This window comes from Lutra lutra, chromosome 2, assembly GCF_902655055.1.
Source record: "Lutra lutra chromosome 2, mLutLut1.2, whole genome shotgun sequence".
NCBI lineage: Eukaryota > Metazoa > Chordata > Mammalia > Carnivora > Mustelidae > Lutra > Lutra lutra.
The window spans coordinates 45,154,901-45,181,315 of NC_062279.1; the positions used below are offsets into that span (position 1 = coordinate 45,154,901).

At 38.0% G+C, this 26,415-nt stretch overlaps 2 protein-coding genes and 1 non-coding gene across 6 annotated transcripts in view; 1 reads left to right on the forward strand and 2 right to left on the reverse strand.

Annotated features, from left to right (window-relative positions):
* PPP3CC (protein phosphatase 3 catalytic subunit gamma) overlaps positions 1 to 26,415 on the forward strand; it is a 103,551-nt gene that overhangs the window by 34,038 nt on the left and 43,098 nt on the right. For all 4 annotated transcript variants that reach the window (XM_047717331.1, XM_047717329.1, XM_047717332.1 and 1 more), the window contains exons 2-4: positions 11,986 to 12,183; positions 12,514 to 12,638; positions 23,782 to 23,893. In XM_047717331.1, coding sequence (XP_047573287.1) covers positions 11,986 to 12,183; positions 12,514 to 12,638; positions 23,782 to 23,893 — 435 coding nt within the window. The remainder of the gene's footprint in view (positions 1 to 11,985; positions 12,184 to 12,513; positions 12,639 to 23,781; positions 23,894 to 26,415) is intronic.
* Positions 284 to 2,079, reverse strand: LOC125092862 (protein SET-like). Its single transcript, XM_047717341.1, has one exon. The coding sequence runs from the start codon at positions 2,052 to 2,054 to the stop codon at positions 1,185 to 1,187; it is 870 nt and encodes a 289-aa protein (XP_047573297.1). The 5' UTR covers positions 2,055 to 2,079; the 3' UTR covers positions 284 to 1,184.
* Positions 2,928 to 3,031, reverse strand: LOC125094554 (U6 spliceosomal RNA). Its single transcript, XR_007125574.1, has one exon. It is a non-coding gene; the product is annotated as a U6 spliceosomal RNA (small nuclear RNA).

Genomic DNA, 26,415 nt, shown 5'->3' on the forward strand with positions numbered 1-26,415 from the left:
TACCTGTAGACACTCACTATTATTGAATACAATTTAGAAGCTTAACCAATACCAAATGTTGGCAAGGCTATGGAGAAACTAGAACCCTCACAACTCACTGGTGTGAATAAAATAGTATAAACCTTTGGTGAACTGTTTGACAAAACTTATGTCTACTCCCTATCTTGCAGTCCCACCCCTGAATATATACCCAAGAGAGAGGAGTGTTTATGTCCACTGTAAGATAGATAGAAAAATGTTCATAGCAACTTTTATTCATTTTATTTTATTTTATTTTATTTTATTTTTTTTGTGTACACATTTAGTTTTATTGTAACAAAGCAACTTGTACACTTTTAACGTTTAAAACTGAGCATCATCTTTCCTTTCCAGTGAAACAAAAAGAAAATTTAAAAATAAACAGGAACAAAATTACAATAGAGAATGTCAATTCCAAATAAGATCCTACAAGTTCTGCTGATTCTCCCATCAAGTGGCAGGGCTCAAGTCATCATTAGGAGAGAGTTTTATTTTAAAAGTGTCATCTTAAACTGCAAGGATGTCCGTTAAACATCACAATTAAACATGCCAAAGGAGAAGCCATGTTGTCAAAATGCCCACTTAACCCACCCAAACATCTCAAACCCACCCTTTGCTGACCTTCTATAACCCCATTTTTTTAAGTTTTTTTTTTCTTTTTTTTAAACAAGAGAAAGTAGACAGGTACATGTTGGTAAATGCTAACTGTCCATATTCACATAGAGACACAGTGTAATCTCTGAGCCCAATATACAGAGAAAGGAGGAAAAAAGCTAGAATTCTATGCACTACTACACAGGGGCCTAGCACCCTCCAGCTTCCAGCAGAGCTAAGGGAGCAGAAGGTTTTTCTTTTTTCCCACAGAGCACGGTGGTGTTGATTCCATAAAGTTTTTGTTTTTGTTGAGACAGGAAGGGACAAAAATGAATTTGGAACAAAAAGGGGTAGAGATTCTTTTCCCACTGTATTCTGCTCAAGGTATTTCCCCCCAAAATAAGCTGAGAACCATGGTATAAAGGGAGAGAAAAAGGAGACTTCAAAAAACAGGGCGAATGAGCACGAGAGGAGAAAAGAAAAAGGAAAAGGAAAAAAAAAAAAAGACGGCAACTTGCTCCCAGGGACTGAAGAAAATTAAAAAAGGAAGGTTGGAATCCATCAGTGTTCCATTAGTCATCTTCTCCTTCATCCTCCTCTCCTTCCTCCCCCTCATCATCATCTTCATCTTCTTCACCTTCATCCTCATCTCCTTCTTCATCAATATCTTCCAATCCTTCTTCTTCTTCATCATCATCATCATCCTCTTCTCCTTCCCCTTCTTCATCATCCATATCGGGAACCAAGTAGTACTGTAATGGATTTGGCCAGATATCATCTTTGATGACCTCTCCTAACTCATCTGCACCTGCATCAGAATGGTCAGTAAACCAGGTGAAGAAGCTCTCTGGTTCCTCATGCTGTCTCTTCCTGCTGGCTTTATTCTGTGTTTGACTTGAACGTTTCGTCAAATCCTTTCCAGATTTCCATTTGATTTCAGTGGACTTTGAAGATGGATCACCACTCTCATTCAGATGAAATTCTTTGGAGAGAACTTTATTTTCGAAGTAAGGGTTTTCATCAAAATAAAAATCTATTCTGTAACCTGATTTAATATCTTCAAATTCTGTCACTTCAACTCTTGTCAAATAATGCAGAGCCTCTTCATCCTCCTCCCCAAGCAGTGCAGACACTTGTGGATGGTTGACAAATGTTGTTAGCCAAAAATTGGGGATTTTGGCGATCAATTCCGACCTCTTCTGAAAAAATGGTTGGCGGAGTTTGTTATATTTCTGTTCTACTTTCAAAATCTCCTCACTGGCTTGTTCATTAAGTCTGTCTATTTCATTTTGTACTTCATCAATATGTTCAATTGCTTCTTGCTGTTCTTTTTCTCCCTTATGCAAGTGCTGAGATGTTGACGTCTGCCCTGACTTGGGGGCAGGAGGCAGTCTCAGTTTCTTCGTTTGAGGCGGGAGCGAAGACTGGCGTTTGGGGGCCATGCTGCAAGGAAACTCCAGGAAACCGGGAGAGAGGCACGTCTGGAAGCTCTGATTGCTCTCATTTTATTTTATTTTTTAAAGTAATCCCCACACCCAGTATGGGGCTTGAACTCATGACCCCAAGATCAAGGATCATGTGCTTCACTGACTGAGCCAGCCAGGTGCTCCCATAGCAACTTTATTCATAATAGGTCAAAATTAGAAAGCTAATCTAGTAACACATTTTGCTGTGTCTAGCCTAAGGCTTAGCATGTAACTGTTTTTAGTTTAATATGTGATATTAATGAAAATTAATGTAGGGCATCCCAGTCCCCAGTTTTCTAACCTTCTTTTATTATGTTCAGTTAGTCAACATATAGTACCTCATTAGTTTTTGTTGTAGTGTTCAATGACTCATTAGTTGAATATAACACCCAGTGCTCATCACAATACGTGCCCTCCTTAATGCCCATCATCCGGTTACCCCATCCCTCCACCCCCCTCCCTTCTGTAACCCTTAGTTTGATTTTTTGGAGTCCAGAGTCTCGTGGTTTATCTCCCTCTCTGATTCCTTCCCATCCAGTTTTCCCTCCCTTCCCCTGTGGTCCTCCATTCTATTCCTTATGTTCCACATATGGGTGGAACCATATGATAATTGTCTTTCTCTGCTTGACTTATTTCACTCAGCATCATTCCCTCCAGTTCCATCCATGTCAGTGCAAATAGTAGGTATTCATCCTATCTGACGGCTGAGGAATATTCCATTATATATGAACCACTTCTTTATCCATTCATCTGTTGAAGGACATCTCCACTCCTTCCACAGTCTGCCTGTTGTGGACATTGCTGCTATGAACATTGGAGTGTGTTTGCTCCTTCTTTTCACTGCATGTGAAAACTGCGGAACACTTCACAAATTTGTGTATCATCATTGTGCAGGGGCCATGCTAATCTCTGTATCATTCTAATTTTAGTACATGTGGTGCTGAAGTGAGCATCCAATTTTCTAACTTCTAAAACTGTTTTGAAATTTCTTAAAATCCTGTGATTTTGAATTTGGAGGACTAAAAGAAACAACTTATAGATTGCCTAGAACACATTATAAAAATGCCAACTTTTTCTCTATATTCAGCTCCAATATTCCCTTACTCTTGGATCATTCTTTAGTTTGATTAGTTTTTTTAAGAGCTTACTTATTTATTTGTCAGAGAGAGATGGCATGAGCAGGGAGAGCAGCATGCAGAGGGAGAAGCAAGCTCCCGGCTGAGCAAGGAGCCAGATGTGGGACTCAGTCTACTGACCCAGGGATCATGACCTGAGCTGAAGACAGATGCTTAACTGGCTGAGCCTCCCAGGTGTCCCTAGGCTAGTTTTAGATTATTATTATTATTTTTTAAGATTTTATTTATTTATTTGGCAGACAGATATCACAAGCAGGCAGAGAGGCAGGCAGAGAGAGGAGGAAGCAGGCTCCCCGCTGAGCAGAGAACCCGATGCGGGGCTCGATTCCAGGACTCTGGAATCATGACCTGAGCTGAAGGCAGAGGTTTTTAACCCTCTGAGCCACCCAGGCGCCCCTGAACTTGTACAACTTAACAGCAAAAACAAGCAAACAGTCTGATTAACAAAAGGGGAAAAGGAACTGAATACACATTTTTCCAAAGAAGACATATAGAAGGTCAACAGGTACATGAAAAGCTGCTTGATATCACTCACTAATTATCAAGAAAACGCATATTGAAACCACAGTGAAGACATCATCTCACACCTGTTAGAATGGTTGCATTGTGCTCCCAAAACAAATGAGGGCCAGCTGGAGACTGTCCGAATTTTTTTTTTTTTTAAGATTTTATTTATTTATTTGACAGAGACACAGCAAGAGAAGGAACACAAGCATGGGGAGTGGGAGAGGGAAAAGCAGGCCTCCCACCCAGCAGGGAGCCCGATGTGGGGCTCCATCCCAGGACCCTGGAATCATGACCTGAGCCGAAGGCAGACACCCAACGACTGAGCCACCCAGGCATCCCAGACTGTCCGAATTTGAGGTATATTTTATAGAGATTAGGCAAGCATGTGACTGTGTGCGACTCTTGACCTCTGGGTCATGGGTTCAAATCCCACGTTGGACACAGAGCTTACCCTTTTTTTTTTTTTTTTGGTGAGATTTTATTATTTATTTGTCAGAGAGAAAGAACGCACAAGCAGTAGGAGCAACAGGCAGAAGGAAAAGCAGGCTCCCCACTAAGCAAGGAGCGGGATGTGAGACTTGATCCTAGGACCTGGGATCAGACCTGAGCTGATGGCAGATGCTTAACCAACAACCACCCAGGTGTCCCCAGAGCTTACTTTAAAAAAAAAAAAAAAAAAAGGAATCAGCCAGACTTGCTGATAAATTGGGATTTGGGGAGTATTGGGGAAATTGTGATTAAGGGAGGCCTGCCTAGCTTTTTGGCCTGAGCAACTGGGTTGAGTGTGGTTCTATATATTTAGATGGAAAAGACTAGAGATGGTATGGGAAATAATAAGTTTAATTTTGGACATATGTTAATTTTTTTAAAATTTTTTAATTTTTAATTTTTTCAGCATAACAGTATTCATTATTTTTGCACCACACCCATGCAATCCGTGCCCTCTACAATACCCACCACCTGGTGCCCCCAGACATATGTTAATTTTTTCTCACCATATAAGTTTAAAGCATGTGGCATCATGGTTTGATTTACATATAGTTTGAAATGATTACCACAGTAAGATTAGCTAACATCCATCTTTTCATATGGATACAATAAAAAGAAAAGAAAGAAGAAAAAAGAATTTTTTCCTTGTGATGAGAACTCTTAGGATTTGCTCTTTTTTTCCCCTTAGGATTTGCTCTTAACAACTGTCCTATAGATCATACAGCAGTGTTAATTGTAGTCATCATGTTGTATATTATATCTCTAGTATTTATTTACCTTATCACTGCAAGTTTATGTCTTTTTAAAAAAGATTTGTTTTAGGGAGAGAGTGTGTGGGTCAGGGAGCAGAGAGAGAGGGAGAGAGTAAATCCCAAGCAGACTCCCCACTGAGTTCGGAGCCCGACATGGGGTTTGATCTAATGACCCTGAGATCATGACCTGAGCCAGAATCAAGAGTTGGATGTTCAATCAACTGAGCTACCCAGGTGCCCCAGAAATTTGTATCTTTTGACTACAGTGCTCCCATTTCCGCCTCCCCTCCACCTCTGCCTCTCACCTCTGGTAACCACAAGTCCCATCTCTTTTTCTGTGAGTTTTATTTTGGTTTGAATCTACATGTGAGTGAGATCATACAGTATTTGTCTTTTCTCTGACTTATTTCACTTAGGATAATACCCTCCAGTACCATCCATAATGTCACCAATAGTGGAACTTTCTCATATTTTATGGCTGAATAATATTCCTTTGTATGAAAATACCACCATTTCTTTTTTTTTTTAAGATTTTATTTATTTGTTAGAAAGAGAGAGAGAGAGAGGGAGCGAGCATGAGCACAGGCAGACAGAGTGAATACCACCATTTCTATATCCATTCATCCATTAGTCAACTCTTAGGTTGTTTCCGTGACATGTTAAATTTTAAATATGTATTAAACATCCAAGTAGATATTAATTGGGTGGTTGAACTTAAGAGCCTGGAGTTCAAAAGAGCCTTTAGGCTAATCAGTTTTTACAAGGTTTGTGATAAAGCCCTTGGTTATATTTGATTATGCTGCAAGTTATGTTAATTATGAAATAAAACCATTTTCACAATTCTTTAGTTTTATTATTTATGCCAAATCGTTTTCCCCCATTATTTATTGTGAATGTTTATTTTTTATGTGGATACACTTCAAGTGGCTTTTTAAAATACCAGTCATCCTTGAATTACAAGACCTCTTCTACTCTTCAGGGGAAAAAAGTACTGTAATTTTATTCTATTTTATTTTATTATTTTTTAAGATTTTATTTATTTATTTGACCTAGATCATGAGCAGACAGAGAGGCAGGCAGAGAAAGAGGGGGAAGCAGGTTCCCTGCTGAGCAGAGAGCCTGATGCGGGGCTCGATCCCAGAACCCTGAGATCATGACCGAGCCGCAGGCAGAGGCTTTAACCCGCTGAGCCACCCAGGCACCCAAGTACCGTAATTTTATATTCCCTGAATTATCACATTTCTGGATAAGTCACCTTTTGGTTCATAGTTTTTTTGTGTTTTTTTGTTTTTTTTTAACTCTATGCTGGTGTTTTGAGACCTTTCAATCCCTCTGTTAACTCTTCTTCGTTGGTAGGGTTTGTAGTTTATAAAATAATAGACCTATATTAAAAATGAAGGGATCACTCCCCCCTCCCAAATTATGGTATAATATAACCAATAAAGCAGTAAATTGAGTGCTGACACTGCTGACATTTGATTCTTTCATTTAAAAATGCCTAATTTAATTTTTTGAACAAATAAAATGTCTGGAATAACTTAAATACATTTTCTTTGGAATTTGAAAAATTGTGCTAAGACATTGTTTTAGAAGTATGACCATAAATGGAGTGTTTAAAGAGGTGACACACAGCCTCAGAAACAAGAGAAACTTCAGTGCTTGGTGTTGAGTAGTTGGTTTATAATTTGAAAGGATGCAGGAACTGAAACTCTGTGTTAGAATTCATATACTTCATAGTTTTAAGTAGGTATAAGATGTTAGAAGCTGAAACTTCAGCTTGTTCATTTGCCTGCATATAGTGTTTTGTTGTATTTCTTGTTAGTGAAATCCTGTGTGCCATTAAAAACAGTTGGAAATGAATGTGATGCAGACTTGGGTTCTTAGAAAAGATTATTCACTGTGAAGTGAATAGTGAAGTCAGCTGAAAATCCTCTTATGTGTACATTAGATGAAATAAAATAAACTCTGGCTTGAAGATGTGTACATACATAGTATTCAGATTTTAATTCTAGTCCTATTCTTGTTCCCCTGACTCCATGTTTATCTAAACCAGTGTTACACTCAGTGTGGTCCATGGATCCGTGTCAGTTTATAACCTGTTATTAGCTTTAATAAGTACAGAAATTGAGCATTTAAGAACTTAAATAGCAGTTTGACATTGGCACAGCATCTAAGCATGTGATCATTTTTCTAGTGATTTATTTTTACTGCATTTTACAAAGTACAGGTTTTGACAGGTTAGAGGTTGGACTGGGGCAGTTCCCACAAGTAGTTTGCAAAGCACTACTCTAGATCCTCTTTTTTTCATTCAGAAATTCCAAACTCCTGTTTCCGTGTGGTCACAGTAGAGACTGGGAAAAGGACATAAAGACCTGAAAACTATTACTTTGTGATGACTGGGAATGAAGGTGCTGATTATTTGAGATTAGTTGGATCTTTTTTTTAATTTTTAAGATTTTATTTATTTATTTGATAGAGAAAGAGGGGGAGCGCAAGCAGAGGTAGTGGCAGGCAGAGGGAGAGAGAGATGTACACTCCCTGCTGATCAAGGAGCCCAATGCGGGGCTTGATCCTGAGACCCTAAGATCATGACCTGAGCTGAAGGCAGATGCTTAACCAACTGAGCCACCCAGATGCCCCGAGATTAGTTGTGTCTTTACTTAGAATTCCCTTAAACCATTTTCCTGGTGCACTCTAACCAATTTTAGTGTGCACAACTGTTGCCTGGGACACCTGTTAACAAAGGAGATGACTGTGCCGAGTCTCCAAAAGTTTTTTTTTTTTTTAAAGATTTTATTTATTTATTTGACAGAGAGAGATCACAAGCAGGCAGAGAGGCAGGCAGAGAGAGAGGAGGAAGCAGGCTCCCTGCTGAGCAGAGAGCCCGACGCGGGGCTCGATCCCAGGACCCCGAGATCATGACCTGAGCTGAAGGCAGCGGCCTAACCCACTGAGCCACCCAGGCGCCCCCTAAGTCTCCAAAAGTTTTGATTCTACCAGGCTGAGGCCCAAGAATCTACATTCTAAACAAACACCCCAGCTGATTCTGGAGAATATTGTTTCTGGATAGGTGATTTAAATCAGGATACTGGAGAGTAAAAGAGGATGCTATTAAGTCACATTAGGACAAGATAAATAATTTTGAGAATATCCAGATAGGCATGCTCGGACATATGGTCACTGTACTTGGGGCATATTTTTTAAAAAATATAGGTTTAAAGTTTAATTGGAAAGCTCTTGCTATTTTCTTCCATGACCAAACTTAGCTAGATTTCCTTTAGTCCTCTCAGGATGGTGGCTGTTCCCACTCTTGTATGAATCAATGTCAACTATAGTGTGTATACAACTTTCTAATAAGGAAGATGGAATTCAGGGCTTCTAAACATAGCTAGGAGTAACTTGTGTGTAACTCCTTTAAGGTTGAAGATTCTTTTCTTCTAATTTGAAGGAAATTGATTTTATTTGTCCTTAGCTAAAAATTTAGGACTCTTCTGGAACTTTCTGTTAAGCATGTTGTCTCAAGCCCATCTTAATTCCTCTTAGTGTTCCTGGCTCAGCTGTGTCCCATTTCTTTTAGCTGGGCATAATCCCCTTGATCCATTTCAGCCTTGCTTTTGTTTTCATTTAACTAAGTGACTTGTTTACTTGTTTTAAGTAAATCGCAATGGAAGAATTTGAGAGAAAGAAAAGATACCTTTCTAAATTTCTTTCTCAAGAGTTCTTTAGGTTGTTGTCACCTCTCCTTACATAACTTTTATGATATATAGAAAAAATGATTTTCCTATTTTGTAAACTGTTACCTGATTACAACTAAGTATTGAAATGAATTTATTTTCATTAGTAGTGATAATATTGCTGTTAGAAGTCAAACAATATCTGTGGATCTCTTGTCTCTGGAACTACCTCTATTATAATACCTTTTTTGTCAACTCTAATACATTTGATTTTATATCGTTTCATTTTGTTTTTAGTTTGTTGGCCAATTTCTTTTATTTACATAGTGGATATAAAAACAACCAGGCTCTCTGTGGGGTTCATTTCAAAATGGAGAAGGGCAGATTGGTTAGCCAGAAATTGAGAGTAAGAGCTTGAAAATCAAAAAGAGGTAAATTAAGTATGAAAAGGGGAATGATTAAATGTGGAACCTTCCATTTATTTTTCTGGATCAAGATTTCAGAGGACTTGGTGTTCTCTGAAGTCACATACATAGGCTCTCGATTGAACCTTGTGTAAATTTCTTTAAAGATAACTTTTCTAAGACTTATATTCTTAGTTTTTTCCACTTTAAAAAAAATTATTTATTTGAGAGAGAGAGATAAAGAGATCACTGAGCTGGGAAGAGATGGGAAGAGATGGAGAATCAGGATCCCTGCTGAGCAGGGAGCTCGTGTGTGGCTTGATCCCGATACTCTAGGATCATGATGTGAGCTGAAGGCAGTTGCTTAACCAACTGAGCCACCCAGGCGCCCTGGTACTATAATTTTTTCAGTAAGCTTTGAATAACCCAAATGAGTCAAGTTGTAGCTAAGAGCATAGTGAATTTACCATAGGATTTTTAAGTCTAAAATTTTTATAGTGCCTGTAGATTTCAGCTTGATTCTCTCTCTTTTTTCTTTTCTTTTTTTTGAGAGAGAGTAAGAGTGAAGGCACACACCATGTGTGTGCAGGCTGTGGGGAGAGAGAGAGGGAGGGAAAGAATCCTAAGCAGGCTCCACATCCAGCTCAGAGCTCAACATGGAGCTAGATCTCAGAACCCGGAGATCATGACCTGAGCCGAAATCAAGAGTTGGACACTTAACCAGCTGAGCTACCCAGGTGCCGCCCCCCTTTTCTTTAGGTTGTATTTTTTAAAATTTAATTTTATTTTTTTTCAATGTTCCAAGATTCATTGTTTATGCACCACACCCAGTGCTCCATGCAATATGTGCCCTCCATAAAACCCACCACCAGGCTCATCGAACCGCCCCCCAAAACCCTCAGTTTGTTTCTGAGTCCACAGTCTCTCATGGTTTGTCTTCCTCTCCGATTTCCCCCAATTCACTTTTCCTTTCCTTCTTCTAATGTTCTTTGTATTATTCCTGTGTTCCACAAGTAAGTGAAACCATATAATTGACTCTCTCTGCTTGACTTATTTCACTCAGCATAATCTCCTCCAGTCTCATCCATGTTGATACAAAAGTTGGTATTCATCCTTTCTGATGGAGGCATAGTACTCCATTGTATATATGGACCATGTCTTCTTTATCCATTCATCTGTTGAAGGGCGTCTTGGCTCTTTCCACATTTTGGCAACTGTGGCCATTGCTGCTATGAGCACTGGGGTACGATGGCCCTTCTTTTCACTCCATCTGTATCTTTGGGGTAAATACCCAGTAGTGCAATTGCAGGGTCATAGGGTAGCTCTATTTTTAATTTCTTTTTTTTTTTTTAAAGATTTTATTTATTTATTTGACAGATAGAGATCACAAGTAGACAGAGAGGCAGGCAGAGAGAGAGAGAGAGAGGGAAGCAGGCTTCCTGCTGAGCAGAGAGCCCGATGCGGGACTCGATCCCAGGACCCCGAGATCATGACCTGAGCCGAAGGCAGCGGCTTAACCCACTGAGCCACCCAGGCGCCCTATTTTTAATTTCTTAAGGATTCTCCATGCTGTTTTCCAAAGTGGCTGCACCAACTTGCATTCCCATCAACAGTGTAAGAGGGTTGCCCTTTCTCCACAGCCTTTCCAACACATGTTGTTTACTGTCTTGTTCATTTTGGTGCCCCCCCCACCTTTAAAGTTTATTTATTTATTTAAATAATCTCAACATGGTGCTTGAACTCATGACCCCAAGATCAAGAGTTGCTTGCTCCTCTGACTAAGCTAGCCAGGAGCCGCTCACCATAAAGCTAGAAGTAGAACCACCAGGCATAAATTACAAATTGAAATGAGCTCATCTTTTAAATGCATAATTTATAGGCTTGTAGATGTTAGATCATAGATAATCTAAAGTAGACTACATTATAATCTTAAGTAGACTTCCATCATACAATGAGATGATGGCCAATTTTATTTTATTTTATTTTATTTATTTATTTTTTTAAAGATTTTATTTATTTATTTGACAGAGAGAGATCACAAGTAGATGGAGAGGCAGGCAGAGAGAGAGAGAGAGGGAAGCAGGATCTCTGCCGAGCAGAGAACCTGATGCGGGACTCGATCCCAGGACCCTGAGATCATGACCGGAGCCGAAGGCAGCGGCTTAACCCACTGAGCCACTCAGGCGCCCGAGATGATGGCCAATTTTAAAAACGTCAAAAAAGTTTTTTGTTAAAGTTGGTAGTTCACCATGATATTACATGGACTTTATATCAAGAATAAACTGAAGTTAGTTTTTAGCATTTACAGATTAGAAAACACAACTAGACCGTCCTTATCTGTTCTCTTCAACTTTATACTGTTTTACCATAGCAAGTAATTCTCAGGAACAGCTCTATTCAGTTAGCAGTGTGCTTGTTATCAGTAATATTTTAGTCAACTACCTTTTAATAATAAAGTATGCAACTATGATTCCCCTGATCAGGAGCTGAAGTCAGACTTCTAAAACATGGTTCCATTATGTCAGTTCTATGGAAAAATAAATGCCCTTCAGTGCTGTGATTTCTTTCCCCTCATTTTAACCACAGTTTCATTTTTAACACATTTTCCATAGAGAAAAGATACTCATATCATCTAGTCCCTGGTCTTTTAGTTTATTTTCTGAATCATCTTCAAGTCTTTCATGTTTATACATAAAAACATAATTCATACATACACAGATACGCATTCATCTCCTAAATAACTTTGACTTTAACTGTGGCCTTTTTAAAAATTAGAATCTATCATCTATATTATGATAGTATCTCAGATTTCTTTCCCCATATACTTCTGGTGTTGTGGATGTGAGATCATAGTGATGTATTAGGTTTAATTTGTTGCATAAAGAAATGGGGTCATGGTTCTCTGTACATTTAAGTATTTTAAATTACTTTTTCTCTCCTCCTAGCTGTTCCCTTTCCTCCAACCCAACGGCTTACTTTGAAGGAAGTATTTGAGAATGGGAAACCTAAAATTGATATTTTGAAAAACCATTTGGTGAAGGAAGGGCGACTGGAAGAGGAAGTAGCCTTAAAGATAATCAATGATGGGGCTGCCATCCTGAGACAAGAGAAGACCATGATAGAAGTAGAGGCTCCAATCACGGGTATGAGAAGTAATTGCATGGTGGCACTTAGATTTGAGCTAATTTGAAAAATGATTACAAATAACCAACTAAGGTATGTGATAATATTTCTAGGAATTATGAGATACTCTTAGCATATTCAGTAGGTTTGTTATTCATCAAAGAAATAAAATTTAAAATACCTAATATTTTCAGTAGGACTATTCAGTATTGATAGATTGACCACAATTATAGAACATTCTAGTCAAAAGCTTCTGTGATTTAAAAGCTAAACTGTGATCTTATTGGTTTATTGCCATTTCTCTTATAAGAAATAATTTTTCATCTCACTTTGTGTCCTTTTTTCCCTAGTGTGTGGTGACATTCATGGACAATTCTTTGACCTGATGAAGTTGTTTGAAGTTGGAGGATCACCTAGTAACACACGCTACCTCTTTCTGGGTGATTATGTGGACAGAGGCTATTTCAGTATAGAGGTAAAAATTAAACTGGATACGTTGGAACGATCATATTGTGTTTTTTTAGAAATTTGCTTTCCTTTCTTTAGTAGAAGAAATTAAAATGAGAGCACTGGCAGAATTTGTAAACTTCAATACTTCCAGTATTAAAGTGTTAAAGAAATGTATTCATTTATAGAAGAAAGATCTATTCCTTCTTGTAGCTTCTGTATGTAGTAGACATATAGAAAGCTGTATTAACCCAGCTTTGCAAATAAGTTAAATGCTTACCAACCTTTCCTCTTGAAGATAGTGTATAGGCTGTGTATAAATGACATAAATGGCTATTCACCCTAAACAGGGTTTGAATTAGCCGATCTTAATTATAAAACCATAAGTTGCTGGGCTATGATTTACTTTTATTTATTTATTTATTTATTTATTTATTTATTTAAAAAAGGATACTAAATGTCATGGCAATCTCTAGAACAAATTTTTTTTTTTGAATTTATTTATTTATTTGACAGACAGAGATCACAAGTAGGCAGAGAGGCAGGCAGAGAGAGAGGAGGAAGCAGGCTCCCTGCTGAGCAGAGAGCCCTATGCAGGGCTCGATCCCAGGACCCTGGGATCATGACCTGAGCCGAAGGCAGAGGCTTTAACCCACTGAGCCACTCAGGCGCCCCATAGGAATAATTTTTTATATTGTTGCACGTAGTAAGCAGTTAATCATTGTTCATTAAAGGAAAAAATGATTAAAGTTAATGAAGTTAATGGAAACTTACAATTTACTTAAATATATTTGGAAAATTGAATGATGAGAAAAAATTATTAGAATTAAAATAAAGTAGGGGCACCTGGGTGGCTCCATTTGTTAAGCATCCGACTGTTGATTTCAACCCAGGTCATGATCTCAGCATTGTGAGGTCGAACCTCATGTCGGGCTGCACTCTGGAGCCCTGCTTGGAATTCTCTCTTTCCCTCTCCCTTTGCTCCTCCCCCTGCTCTTTCTCTTTCTCTCTCTCAAATAAATAAATGAAATATTTTTTTTAAGAAGAAAGAATTTGGGGCGCCTGGGTGGCTCAGTGGGTTAAGCCTCTGCCTTCGGCTCAGGTTGTGATGTCAGGGTCCTGGGATCGAGCCCCGCATCCGGCTCCCTGCTCAGTGGGGAGCCTGCTTCCCTCTCTCTCTGCCTGCCTCTCTGCCTACTTGTGATCTCTATCTCTCTGTCAAATAAATAAATAAAATTTAAAAAAAAAAGAAAAAATTCAAGTCAAGCTATTGTGTATAAAAGATAAAACTATTTTAGAACCTAATGCAAAGACTTGAGTACAGTGGAACCAAAGCACATTCATGTTTAATGTCCATTGATTCAGCTATATGTGCTTGGCAAATAAAAGAGAAGTAACTTTTGAATAGTGTAGGTAACTAAATTTATAATGTGGCCAGAATAAGTTTGAGATGAGAAATTGAGTCTGCTTGCTGTTCTTGTAGTCTTTAGTTCTTCTTCTCCCTCATAGTATGATAATCTCACTGTACTTAGTTTCTAGTGGCTAAAGACTTACTGTATGTGCAGTATCACTCCTAGATCCAAATCAGCTATCTTACCTAGTGCTCATTCAAAGAAGCAGCAGTTATTCTAAAGCTGCCAGAAAAAATATACAGGAGAAATAGATTGTCCTCTTCTGTTAGATGGGTGGTCTAAATTCATGAATCAGAAGAGTTCAGTGTTACCTGCCAGAGCCTCAGATTAATTTAGTGTCATCTATGAGGACACAAATTAGTGGTAGAAGCTAAGAAAATAATTGTTTCTCTGCTGCTCAGTAAATTTCCAAGGTCTCTTAAGTATGTATCTGGGATGGGTGGAGATGATACCTGCAGACTGTATCATTGAAATGTTTCTCTATTCCAAGTAACCTAAGTGTCCATCAGTAGATGAATGGATAAAGAAAATGTGGTCTGTATATATATATACCAGATATAATAGGATATTACTCCAACATAAAAGAGAATGAAATGTGGCCATTTGCAACAACATGGATGGACCTAGAGGATATTATGCTAAGTGAAACAAGACAAGGACAGATAGTATATGATTTCACTTATATGTGGAATCTACAAAACAAATGAACAAACAAAACAGAAGCAGACTTATAAACTCAGAGAACAAACTGGTGGTTGTCAGAGGGGGTGGGATGGAGAGAGTTGGGTAAAATAGGTAGAGGGGATTAAGAGATACAGAGTTCCAGTTGTAAGATAAATAAGTCACAGGGATGAAATGTATATCACAGAAAATTTAGTCAATAATACAGCATAGGATATGTTATACTAAATGTACAGGCATTACCAAAGAGAAAATGTTCTTAGATGTCTAGGTGATGTAAATGTTATTTGATGATCAATTGTTGACATGTTGACATGTTGACAACTAATGAATAATTGTTGACATACAGAAAGGATTGTTGAAGTGGAGTACAAATTCTGTTCACACTGAAATAAAGAAGTGATTTTTGAGTGTCTGAACAAATCTGATAATCATGAGCCTGTAGGGGGGCCTGGGTGGCTCAGTTGGTTAACCGGCTGCCTTCAGCTCGGGTCATGATCCCAGGGTCTTGGGATCAACCCCCCACATTGGGCTCCCTGCTCAGCAGGGAGTCTGCTTCTCTCTCTTCCTCTGATCCTCCACACTGTTCATGCTTGCTTTCTCAAATAAATAAAATATTTTTTTAAAAAATCATGAGCCTATAATTGAATTATACAAGGTAATTGTGCAATTGCATATATAAGGAAATAAAACTTCAGATTAGAGGCCAAGAAGTGCATCAACCAAATTACACTGAAATATGGATATGAATTTTGCTTTTATATATCTCATTACTTCAAAAAGGTGACTTGGTCTTTTCAGGAGTCAGAAACAAAGACCTTGTTAAATAAAAAGATGTATCATGTTCTTGGCTGGGAAATAGAGAAAAAGAGAATGTGCTTTTTAAGTTTATATATGAATTTAATGTCCTTTTTTTGAGTGTAGTTAACACACAATGTTGTATTAGTGATTCAACAAGTTTATAAGTCTCTGCTCACCACAAGTGTAGCTACCATAATCTTTACCATAATCTTGACTGTTCTCTATGCTGTATCTCTTGTTTCTATGACTTATTCAATAACTAGAAGCGTATACCTCCTACTTCCTTGCACCCATTTTGGGAGCCCCCCACAACCATCTGTATGTTCCCCTCTGGCAGCCGTCAGTATGTTCTTTGTTTTTATAGGTATGATTCTGCTTTTTGTATGTTTGTTTATTTATTCCATTGCTTTGTGTTGGATTCCACACAGAAGTGAAATCATATGGTCTTTGTTTTTCTCAGCCTGATTTATTTCATTTAGAATTTAATGTACTTTTTCTTTGGAATATTCTGTGTAGGTTGATATGTCAAAAACAAAAGTCAACCAAAAAAAAAATCATCTAAGTATATTTGTATGTGTTTACATATTTAAGTTTCATGTTTGTTTTGCAGTGTCTGTCTCAAAATGTACACATATTTTGATCCAACAGTTCCATTTTTGAGAAATACTGCAGATGTACACATAATTATGTACAGACATATGAATGAATAGTTTGTCACAATACTTGAGAGGTTCTACTGGTATTTAATGAGCTGGGTCCAGGGAAACACACATCATCCAATATGCAGGAAACTCCTAAACAACAAAGAACCATGCTTTTCAAATTGTCAATAGTGCTTCTGTTGAGAAACACTGTTAAATTCTGGGGATGGAGATGAACAAGCAAAGCCAAGTCCTGTACTGGGTTTTCTGTTGAAGGGACAGCGTCCTATATTTGTTTATGCCTGTGAAAGTCAGGGTAAGGGGCTAAAAGAGCATCAAGGATAGCTAATTTAGATGGAGATTAGGGAAGGCCTATTTGAGAAACTTTAAAGACCTGAGGGGATGAGCCATGCCTTTGTGGTGGGGGTCGGGGGAGGGGTGAGTATATTCCTGCAGAGGACCTATGAAGTGTAAAGGTACTGAGGTTGGAGCCGGCCTAATGCAGTCCACGAATAGTAACAAGGCCAGTTCGGCTAGATGGAATGATGAGTAAGGGGAAGTTGTAGGCAACGTATCAGAGAGATAGGCAGGGGTTAGATGATGTCAGGCCTCGCAAACCATAGTAAGGAGTTTGGGTTTGATTCTGAATGTGGTAGGAAGCCATTGGAGATTGGAGCTAGGGAATGATATATTTGTATTTATGTTTTAAAACAGTTTCTCTGAGGGCACCTGGGTGGCTCTGTTGGTTAAGCATCTGACTTTTGAATTTGGCTCAGGTCATGATCTCAGGGTTGTGAGATTGAGCTGAGCCCCATGTCAGGCTCCTCTTGGGCATGGATCCTGCTTAAGATTCTCACTCTCCCTCTGCCTCTCTCCCTCCCCTCTCTCTCTGAAACAAACAAAACAAAACAGTTATTCTGGCTGTTTAGTGGTAAACTGAATGGAAGTCTAAGAGTGGGTACAGGGAGGGAGGCCAGTTAGGAATTGAATCCAGTAAGCATGGGCAAGAGATGTCAGTGACTTACATTAGGTTTACTGAGAAGTACCTGGATTTAGAATTTTAAAGTCTTTCTTTTTTGGGAGGTGGGAAAATCCCAGTTGAATTAATCAAGCTCTTCAGGTCATGACACATTTATTACTAGTCATTGCAAAGTCCCTCTCTGCTGTTTTACTTTTTTTCTTATCTGTGAACTCTATTTTTTTCCTCCCTCTTGCCATTATATATGTTTCTGTTATGGTTAGTATATACCAGAGAATACATAGAATACATTACATTAATTTTTTAATATGTAATGTTTTGGTGGATAAAGTATTTTAATTTTACATTAGTATTATGGTGCTTATTCAGTGGTCCCCACACGTTAGCATGCATCATAATTTCCTGGAGCAGTTGTTCCAAAACAGATTGCTGGGCCCCACCTGGAATTTCTGATTCACTAGATCTGAGATAGGGTCTGAAAATCTCTACTTCTAAAAAGTTGCCATGTGATGCCAATGTACCACACTTGAGATGAATGTGAGCACACTGAGAACCACCGCTGTAGCTTTGTTTCTGTTAATTTGGATGTTTTTCACTTACCGTGATGTTTTTAGATTCATCCAAGTTCTCTGGGTCATTGCTTTCTGCCTGCTGCATAGTGTTCCATAGTTTACATCTCTGACATTGTAGTCATTTATTCTCGATGGCGGACACCTATGTCGCCTGCAGTTTCTTTCTATAGTTGACGTTGCTGTGATGGATATTCTTTTTTTTTTTTTAAGGTTTTATTTATTTATTTGAGAGAGAATGAGTGAGAGAGAGCATGAGCGAGGAGAAGGTCAGAGGGAGAAGCAGACTCCCCGTGGAGTTGGGAGCCCAATGCGGGACTCGATCCCGGGACTCCAGGATCATGACCTGAGCCGAAGGCAGTCGTCCAACCAACTAAGCCACCCAGGCGTCCCTGTGATGGATATTCTTATATAAATCCACTGATGGTCCCATGTTGTAGTTTCTCTGTGGTTTATCAACAAGAGTGGAATTGTCAGGGAAAAGGGTATATACTTTCATTCTTGAACTGACAATCACAGATTCCTCTTCAGAATAGCTGTACTGATCTATGTGCCTGCCTGTAACACCTAAGAGTTCATATTTCCTTACAGCCTTCTCTCCAGAATTTGGTTTTGTCTCATTTTCTTATTTTTGAGTATAAATGATGAGTCTAAAATAGTATGTTATTGTTTCAATTAGTATTTCTCCAATTACTGATGAAATTGAGCATCTCCTCATATGTTAGCCATTCCAGTCTTACAATCACTGTTAGGAGTTTCTTGTTTGACCTTTAAGATACAGATTAGACATTTGCAAACAAGTTTCCATATCTTTTTTTTTTTTTTTAAGATTTTACTGATTTATTTGTCAGAGAGAGAGAGGGAGAGATCACAAGTAGGCAGAGAGCCGGGCAGAGACAGAGGGAGAAGCAGGCTCCCTGCCGATCAAGGAGCCCGATATGGGACTCTATCCCAGGACGCTGGGATCATGACCTGAGCTGAAGGCAGCCGCTTAACCAACTGAGCCACCCAGGTGTCCCTCCATATCTGTTTTTAAAAAAATAAATGTACTTGTCAGTGTATATTGCCTTTTAAGTGCTGCTCTATCTGGGTCCCACAGATTTTGATATGTATGGTTTTTATTATCATTTATTATTATTTTTTAAAGATTTTATTTATTTATTTGGCAGACAGAAATCTCAAGTTGGGGGAGAGGCAGGCAGAGAGATTGAGAGGAGGAAGCAGAGAGCCCGATGAGGGGCTCTATCCCAGGACCCTGGGATCATGACCTGAGCTGAAGGCAGAGGCTTTAGCCCACTGAGCCGCCCAGGCACCCCTATTATCATTTAGTATTTTTATATATATATATATATATTTTTTTTTTTAAAGATTTTATTTATTTATTTGACAGACAGAGATTACAAGTAGGCAGAGAGGCAGACAGAGAGAGAGGAGGAAGCAGGCTCCCTGCTGAGCAGAGAGCCCGATGTGGGGCTCAATCCCAGGACTCTGAGATCATGACCTGAGCCGAAGGCAGAGGCTTAACCCACTCAGCCACCCAGGCTCCCCTATTTAGTATTTTATATTTTAAGAATTCTCTTTAACTCCAGGATAATGAAGTAATATTTTTTTGTTTCCAGTCATGCAGGATTTTTTATTAGTGTTATATTTTGTTACTGATTCTAATTAATGTAATTTAATTAGAGAACATAACCTGAATAATACTCATACTTTGGAATTTTTTTGAGACTCCCTTTGTGATGAGGTACCTAGTAGATTTATGTGACCATTTTTTTTTTTAAGTACTCTACACTCAACATGGGGCTTGAACACACAGCCCCAAGATCAAGAGTTGCCATGTTCTACCAAGTGAGCCAGCCAGGTGCCCCTTTGTGGCTGTCTTGTATATACTTGAAAATAATGCATTCTTTTTGCATTGCAATTGTTTGAAATTGCAATTGAAAAATTCTGTTTGCATTGAATTGTTCCTTGTAACTTTCATTATTTTTTCCTGCTTGAACTAGGAGTTGCTTTTGAGTATCAAAATTGCCAACTCCAGTTATTGATTATCTGATTCTTTTTTTTTTTTTTTTTAAGATTTTATTTATTTATTTGACAGAGAGAGATCACAAGCAGGCAGAGAGGCAGGCAGAGAGAGAGGAGAAAGCAGGCTCCCTGCCGAGCAGAGAGCCCGACGCAGGGCTCGATCCCAGGACCCTGAGATCACGACCTGAGCCGAAGGCAGCGGCTTAACTCACTGAGCCACCCAGGCGCCCCTGATTATCTGATTCTTACCATAATCCTATCAGTTGTTGCTTGTGTTTGGAGACTGTGTTTGAGATAATGTATATTTCATGATGAGTATATATGATTGATCATTATTTGCAGGTTCTGTGTTTGCATATATGCCTTCTTGCTACAATTTATTTGTAGTCCCAAAATCAATACACATAGTGATTTTGAGGTCCTAGGCCCTCTCAGGAGGAGCTAGGAAATAGATATAAACACACTAACCTGCACATATACCCACATTTTTATTTGTTTCTATATCTATCTGTATATACCCTAAAAAGAGTAAATTTTGATTCCAGTCCCAACATCACAAGATTCAGTCTAGTCTTCTTCCTTTCCTATTCCATTACCTACAATATATTCACTTGTCTGTTCAATCCTAGTATACCCATGAAATAAGTATATAAAGCCAATTCATGCTGTGAAAACAGATTTACTAACTAGAGATACAGTGTTGGTGTATATTTCTCTATGTCTTTAGCCTTGCAGTATGCAGACAAAATGCTGTTTTCCAAAGTTACTTTGGTTAGTTCTTTTTTTTCCCATACCCTTCTTTGTTGCTTTATCTATTTATAATACAGTTAGGTTTATTACTGTTTGTATTCTGTTTGGGTTTTCTTTCACATGCTGGTTGATTTAATTATTTATTTGGGGGGGGGGGGACATGTGTAAAACATTACTGTTGTTCTAGAAGTCAAAGCTATCCAAAGTGTTATCCTTTGAGAATCCTTGTTCCCTCCTCAGTGCTCTTAAACTCTTCCCAGTGCCCCCTTTCTTCCACCCCTTTCCTCTGTGCCCACTATAGGTAACTTCAGTTTCTGATTTATCCTTCCTGTATTTCTTCTGCACAAATGAGTAAATACACGTGTATTTCTTTAAAAAAAAAAAAAACACCTGTGTGTTTTTTTTTTTTTAAGATTTTATGTATTTATTTGATAGAGAGAGACACAGAGAGAGGGAACACAAGCAGAGGGAGTGGGAGAGGGAGAAGCAGGCTTCCCGCTGAGCAGGGAGCCCGATGTGGGGCTCGATCCCAGGATCCTGGGATTATGACCTAAGCCGAAGGCAGACGCTTAATGACTAAGCCACCCAGGCACCCCAATACGTGTATATTTCTTATATTTCTTCTTTATTACAGAAACGGTGGCATACTCTTTTGCACTTTGCTTTTTTCACTTCACAGTGTATTTTGGAAATTGTTCCAAATCAGTTTATAGAGATCTTTCTGTCTGGTTTTTTGTTTGTTTGTTTGTTTTGTTTTGTTTTGTTTTTTGTTTTCCGTAGCTTCATGGTACTTTCTTGTGTGAGTGTGTCATAATTTGCTCAGCCGTCTGCCCTATGTATGGTCATTTAGGTTGTTTTCAAAATTTTGCTGTATTATAAGGAATACTGCAACTTTGTGCATATGTATTTTCTTATTGTTGGAGGGTATCTTCAGGGTAGGTCAAAAGTTAAATGAATATTTAGTTTTATCAGTTTTTGCCAATTATTTATTTGAGAGAGAGAAAGCACAAGCAGGAGGAGAGGCAGAGGGAGAGGGACAAGCAGACTCCCTGCTGAGCAGGAAGCCTGATATGGGGATTGATTCCAGGACCTGGAGATCATGACTTGAGCTGAAGGCAGACACACTTAACCGACTTGAGCCACCCACGCACTCCTCACTATTTTTTCTTATAGAACTTAAATGGTTTCATATTGATACCATTAGTTCCCTTGTTCATTTTTCATTTATTATATATTATGTAGGTTATGGTTCTAATTTTTTTGAAATGGCACCAGTTGTCCCAGAGACATTTATTAAGAAGTCCATCATTAGGGGGACCTAGTGGCTTAGTCAGTTAAACATCTGACTTCAGCTCTGGTCATGATCTCAGGGTCATGGGATAGTAGGATCAGGTTCTATGAGGAGCCCCACACTGGGCTTCCTGCTTGTGCGCACGTGTGTACCTTTTCTCTCTCAAATAAATAAATAAAATCTTAAAAAAAAAAAAAGGGAAGTCCATCATTACTCCTAGTGATCTAGGATTATACTAAAATTCTGTACATACTTGAATTAATTTCTGGACTATTTTATTCCATTTTATTTACCTATATATGTTCCAGTACCACTGTTTTAATTATAGAAGCTTTATCGTATCTTTTAATGTCAAATAGGACTAGTTCCCCTTCCCATGTAGTTCTCTTTTTTCGATGTTTTTTTCTTGGCTATTTCCTGGCTGTTCTTGCATGTTTATTTTTCCATAGAAATTTTAGTATCTCCTTGTCTAACTCCATAAAATAGCTTGTTGGTATTTTTATTGGAATTGCAGTAATTTTATAAATTAGGAGGAGCTAATGCTGAATCATCCTATCCAAGAACAAGGAGTATTTTTCTATTTGTTCTTGCCTATTTTTGTGTTTTTCAGGAGGATTTTAAGTTTTTCTTGGTATTAATTTTGCACATTTCTTACTAAATTTATTCCTATATGCTTAATCTTGCATTCCTATATGCTTAATCTTCTTTGCTCTATTGTAGATGGCGTTTTCTCTACCGTGTGTCCTATTTATTGTGTATACGAAGGCTATCGATTTTGTATATTAATTTTATATCCTGCCTTATTGCTGAGTTCTTTTATTATTTGAGTTAGTTTTTTTTTTTTTAAGATTTTTATTATTTATTTATTTTGAGAGAGAGAGAGAGAGACAGCGTGAGAGAGAGCATGAGAGGGGAGGTCAGAGGGAAAAGCAGACTCCCCATGGAGCTGGGAGCCTGATGTGGGACTCGATCCCAGGACTCTGGGACCATGACCCGAGCTGAAGGCAGTTGCTTAACCAACTGAGCCACCCAGGCGCCCTGTTTGAGTTAGTTTTATGATTGATCTTTTCCTAGGGTTTTTCAGATACACTATTATTTTTTTAATTTTTTAAATAATTTTTTTTTATAAACATATAATGTATTATTAGCCCCAGTGGTACAGGTCTGTGAATTGCCAGATTTACACACTTCACAGCACTTACCATCACACATATCCTCCCCAATGTCCATAACCCCACCACCCTCTCCCTACCCCCTTGCCCCCGGCAACCCTCAGTTTGTTTTGTGACTTTAAGAGTCTCTTATGGTTTGTCTCCCTCCTGATCGCATCTTGTTTCATTTATTCTTTTCCTACCCCCAAACCCCCCATGTTACATCTCCACTTCCTCACATCAGGGAGATCATATGATAGTTGTCTTTCTCCAATTGACTTATTTTGCTAAGCATAATGCCCTCTAGTTCCATCCACGTCATTGCAAATGGCAAGATTTCATTTCTTTTGATGGCTGCATAGTATTCCATTGTCAGATATACCATTACTATATCATCTTCAAATAGAGGGGTTTTTATACCCATTCTTAAACCTCTAATTAATTTCTCTTGTCTAATTCAATTAGCTAATATCTCTAGTATAGTGTTGAATAGTAGCAGAAGATAGTGGATATCCTTGCCTCATTCCTTATTTTAGTGGAAATGTCTCTGGTGTTTCTTCATTAAATAAAATACAGATTTTAGGACATAGGGGTGTGTGTGTGTGTGTGTGTGTATGTGAATGGCTTTGTCACAGAGTTCTAGATATTTGGATAGAACATTGGAATAGAAATTAAGGAGAAGTATGTATGGAGCCTTCTCACTAGACTAGGGCAATAGCATGTCACATTCAAAAAGCTGGAAGTTTTCATGTTTCAATTTGGGAATAGCAATGAGCTATACCATTATATCAAGTCATTTGAATTCCTATAAATTGTCTTTATGTGTTATCATGGTCATGTATAAAAATTTATCCTTATATTTGTCTTACAGTGTGTGCTGTTTTTATGGAGTTTAAAAATTAATCATCCCAAAACAGTGTTTCTGCTTCGAGGAAATCATGAATGCAGGCATCTTACAGAGTATTTCACCTTCAAACAGGAATGTAAGTATAATCACTTTTCCAGAACTTTTTTTTTTTTCTTAAAGTAAACTCTACTCCTAATGTGGGGCTTGAACTCACAGCTCCGAGATCAAGAGTCACTTGCTCTACTGACTGAGCCAGCCAGGCACTTCCATAACTTTTTTAGTTCCCCTGTTCTCAGTCCCAAAATGAACCAAACATGCAGAAAAGAAACTAATGGAACTCAAATGCGTCCTGGTTTTCATTTTCTCGTCAGAACCAAGATTCTACCTTAAAATGTTTATCTTGAAAATAACTTGTAGTTTTACTCTATGTATATTAAAGTAATACATTTGAGGTATTTGGAAAACATAGAAAAGTCCAAAGAAGATAAAAATTGTGCATAGTTATACCACTTAAATATAATAACTATTATCTCACTATTTGAGAAATAGTCTTCTTTTCTGCATATATAAAAGCCTATCATGAAATAGTTCAAATGCATATATATCTGTACATATTTTCAAAATAAAATTGGGCTACTATATGCACTGATTAATAAATTGCTCTTTTCACTTTATGTAAGAAATTTTTTCTGTACCACTCACTATTTTTGAACATGATTTTAAAATGTTATTTTAATATTTTTAAAGTATCCCATCTTATGAATGCACTTATGTAGCCAATTTAGTAATAACTGTATGACATTTCTATCGTTTCCAACTATAAATAATACTGTAATAGTAAAAAAGTTTATTATTAAAGGTAGAATTTTTGAAAGTCAAAATGTTGCTAGCTGTTTGAAAAAAAACAAACAAAAAACCTCACAGATTTCTTTGACCAGAATCTAGGTACTCACAATTGGCTTTTACTTAACATTCAATGTGATGGTAATATATTGGGCTGGTTTGAAAGAATTTACCCCAGGGCATTTGCAGTTACTGTTTTCCAGATAGCTATCTGTTCATTCATGTCATCTAAGAAACTTTCTTCCCTGGTTGCTTTTTCTAAGTTAAATATCTTATCATTTTACTCTCATGCCCTGCTTTTTAAAAAAACTAGTATCTATCAATACCTGAAATTTTTATATATTTTTATATAAAATTTATATTTTATTTCATTTTTTTTTAAGATTTTTATTTATTTATTTGAGAGTGACAGAGAGAGCACAAGCAGGGGGAGAGGCAGAGGGAGAAGGAGGCTCTCTGAGCAGGGAGACCGATGCGGGACTAGATTTCAGGACCCTGGGATCATGACCTGAGCCGATGCTTAACCGACTGAGCCACCCGGGCACCCTAAAATTTATATTTTAAAAATACATTTATTATTTTTCTCTCCCCCCATAATTTAAGTTCCATGACAGCAGGGACATGTTTTATCCACTGTTGTTTTTCTAGAACAGTATCTAATAACTCATAGGAGATAGCTTAAAAATATTGGTTGAATGAATGATCATCTAGGATTTGTACTTTGGCACAAATTCTCAGAAGACAATTATTAGACCACAGGTCATGAATATTTTAAAGACTTTAGTTACATACTCTAGCCCTCTAAAAATATTATGTATCAATTCATACTTTAAGGAATTTTTGTATTTTTATATGAAGTGAAAGGAAAGTATTGAATTAAAACCCACAAGATTTTAACCCTTTTAATTTCTAAAATGTTAGCATATTCCTTTTTTTTTTTAAGTTTTTTTTTAATTTATTTGACAGAGAGAGACACAGTGAGAGAGGGAACACAAACAGGGTGAGTGGGAGAGGGAGAAGCAGGCCTCCCGCTGAGCAGGGAGCTTGATGCGGGGCTTGATCTCAGGACCCTGAGATCACAACCTAATTCAAAGGCAGATGCTTAATGACCTGAGCTGCCCAGGCGCCCCTAGCATATTTTTTTTTTTAAAGATTTTATTTATTTATTTGTCAGAGAGAGAGAGAGCACAAGCAGGGGGAGTGGCAGGCCGAGGGAGAAGCAGACTTCCTGCTGAGTAGGGAGACTGATGTGTGACTTGATCCCAGAACCCTAGAATCATGATCTGAATTGAAGGCAGATGCTTAGCAGACTGAACCACCCAGGCGTCCTGCCCCTAGCATATTCTTTATAAAATAAGGAAGCTGAACAAAATTCCTAGGTGACTCAGTTAAGAGTCTGCCTTTGGCTCAGGTCATGATCCCAGGGTCCTGGGATCAAGTCCAATATTGGGCTCTCTGCTCAGTGGGGAGCCTGCTTCTCCTTCTCCCTCTTCTGCTCCCTGTGCTTATGCTTTCTCTTGCTATACCCTGTTCTCTAGCAAATAAATAAATCTTTTTAAAAAATAAGTAAATAAATGAAGTCTTGAGTATTGTTTGACTCTAAAATCTACCTCTTTCCCCACATAATACTGAATATATACAAATGCTTTAATGTCATAATGATGGTTTGAGCATGGATTTTACTTTGTGTCCTATTCAGATTTCTCCTCAGATTATTATCTTGGAGGAATATAACATAAAATATTTAAAGTTTTTTTCCCAAAAGAATGTTCAAAGTTGAAAAAAAAACTTTGAAATTTGTTTTCTGAGGCTCAA

Excerpts from the sequence above, each read along its gene's own strand:
- LOC125092862 (XM_047717341.1), bottom strand. The coding sequence starts at position 2,054 with ATGGCCCCCAAACGCCAGTCTTCGCTCCCGCCTCAAACGAAGAAACTG.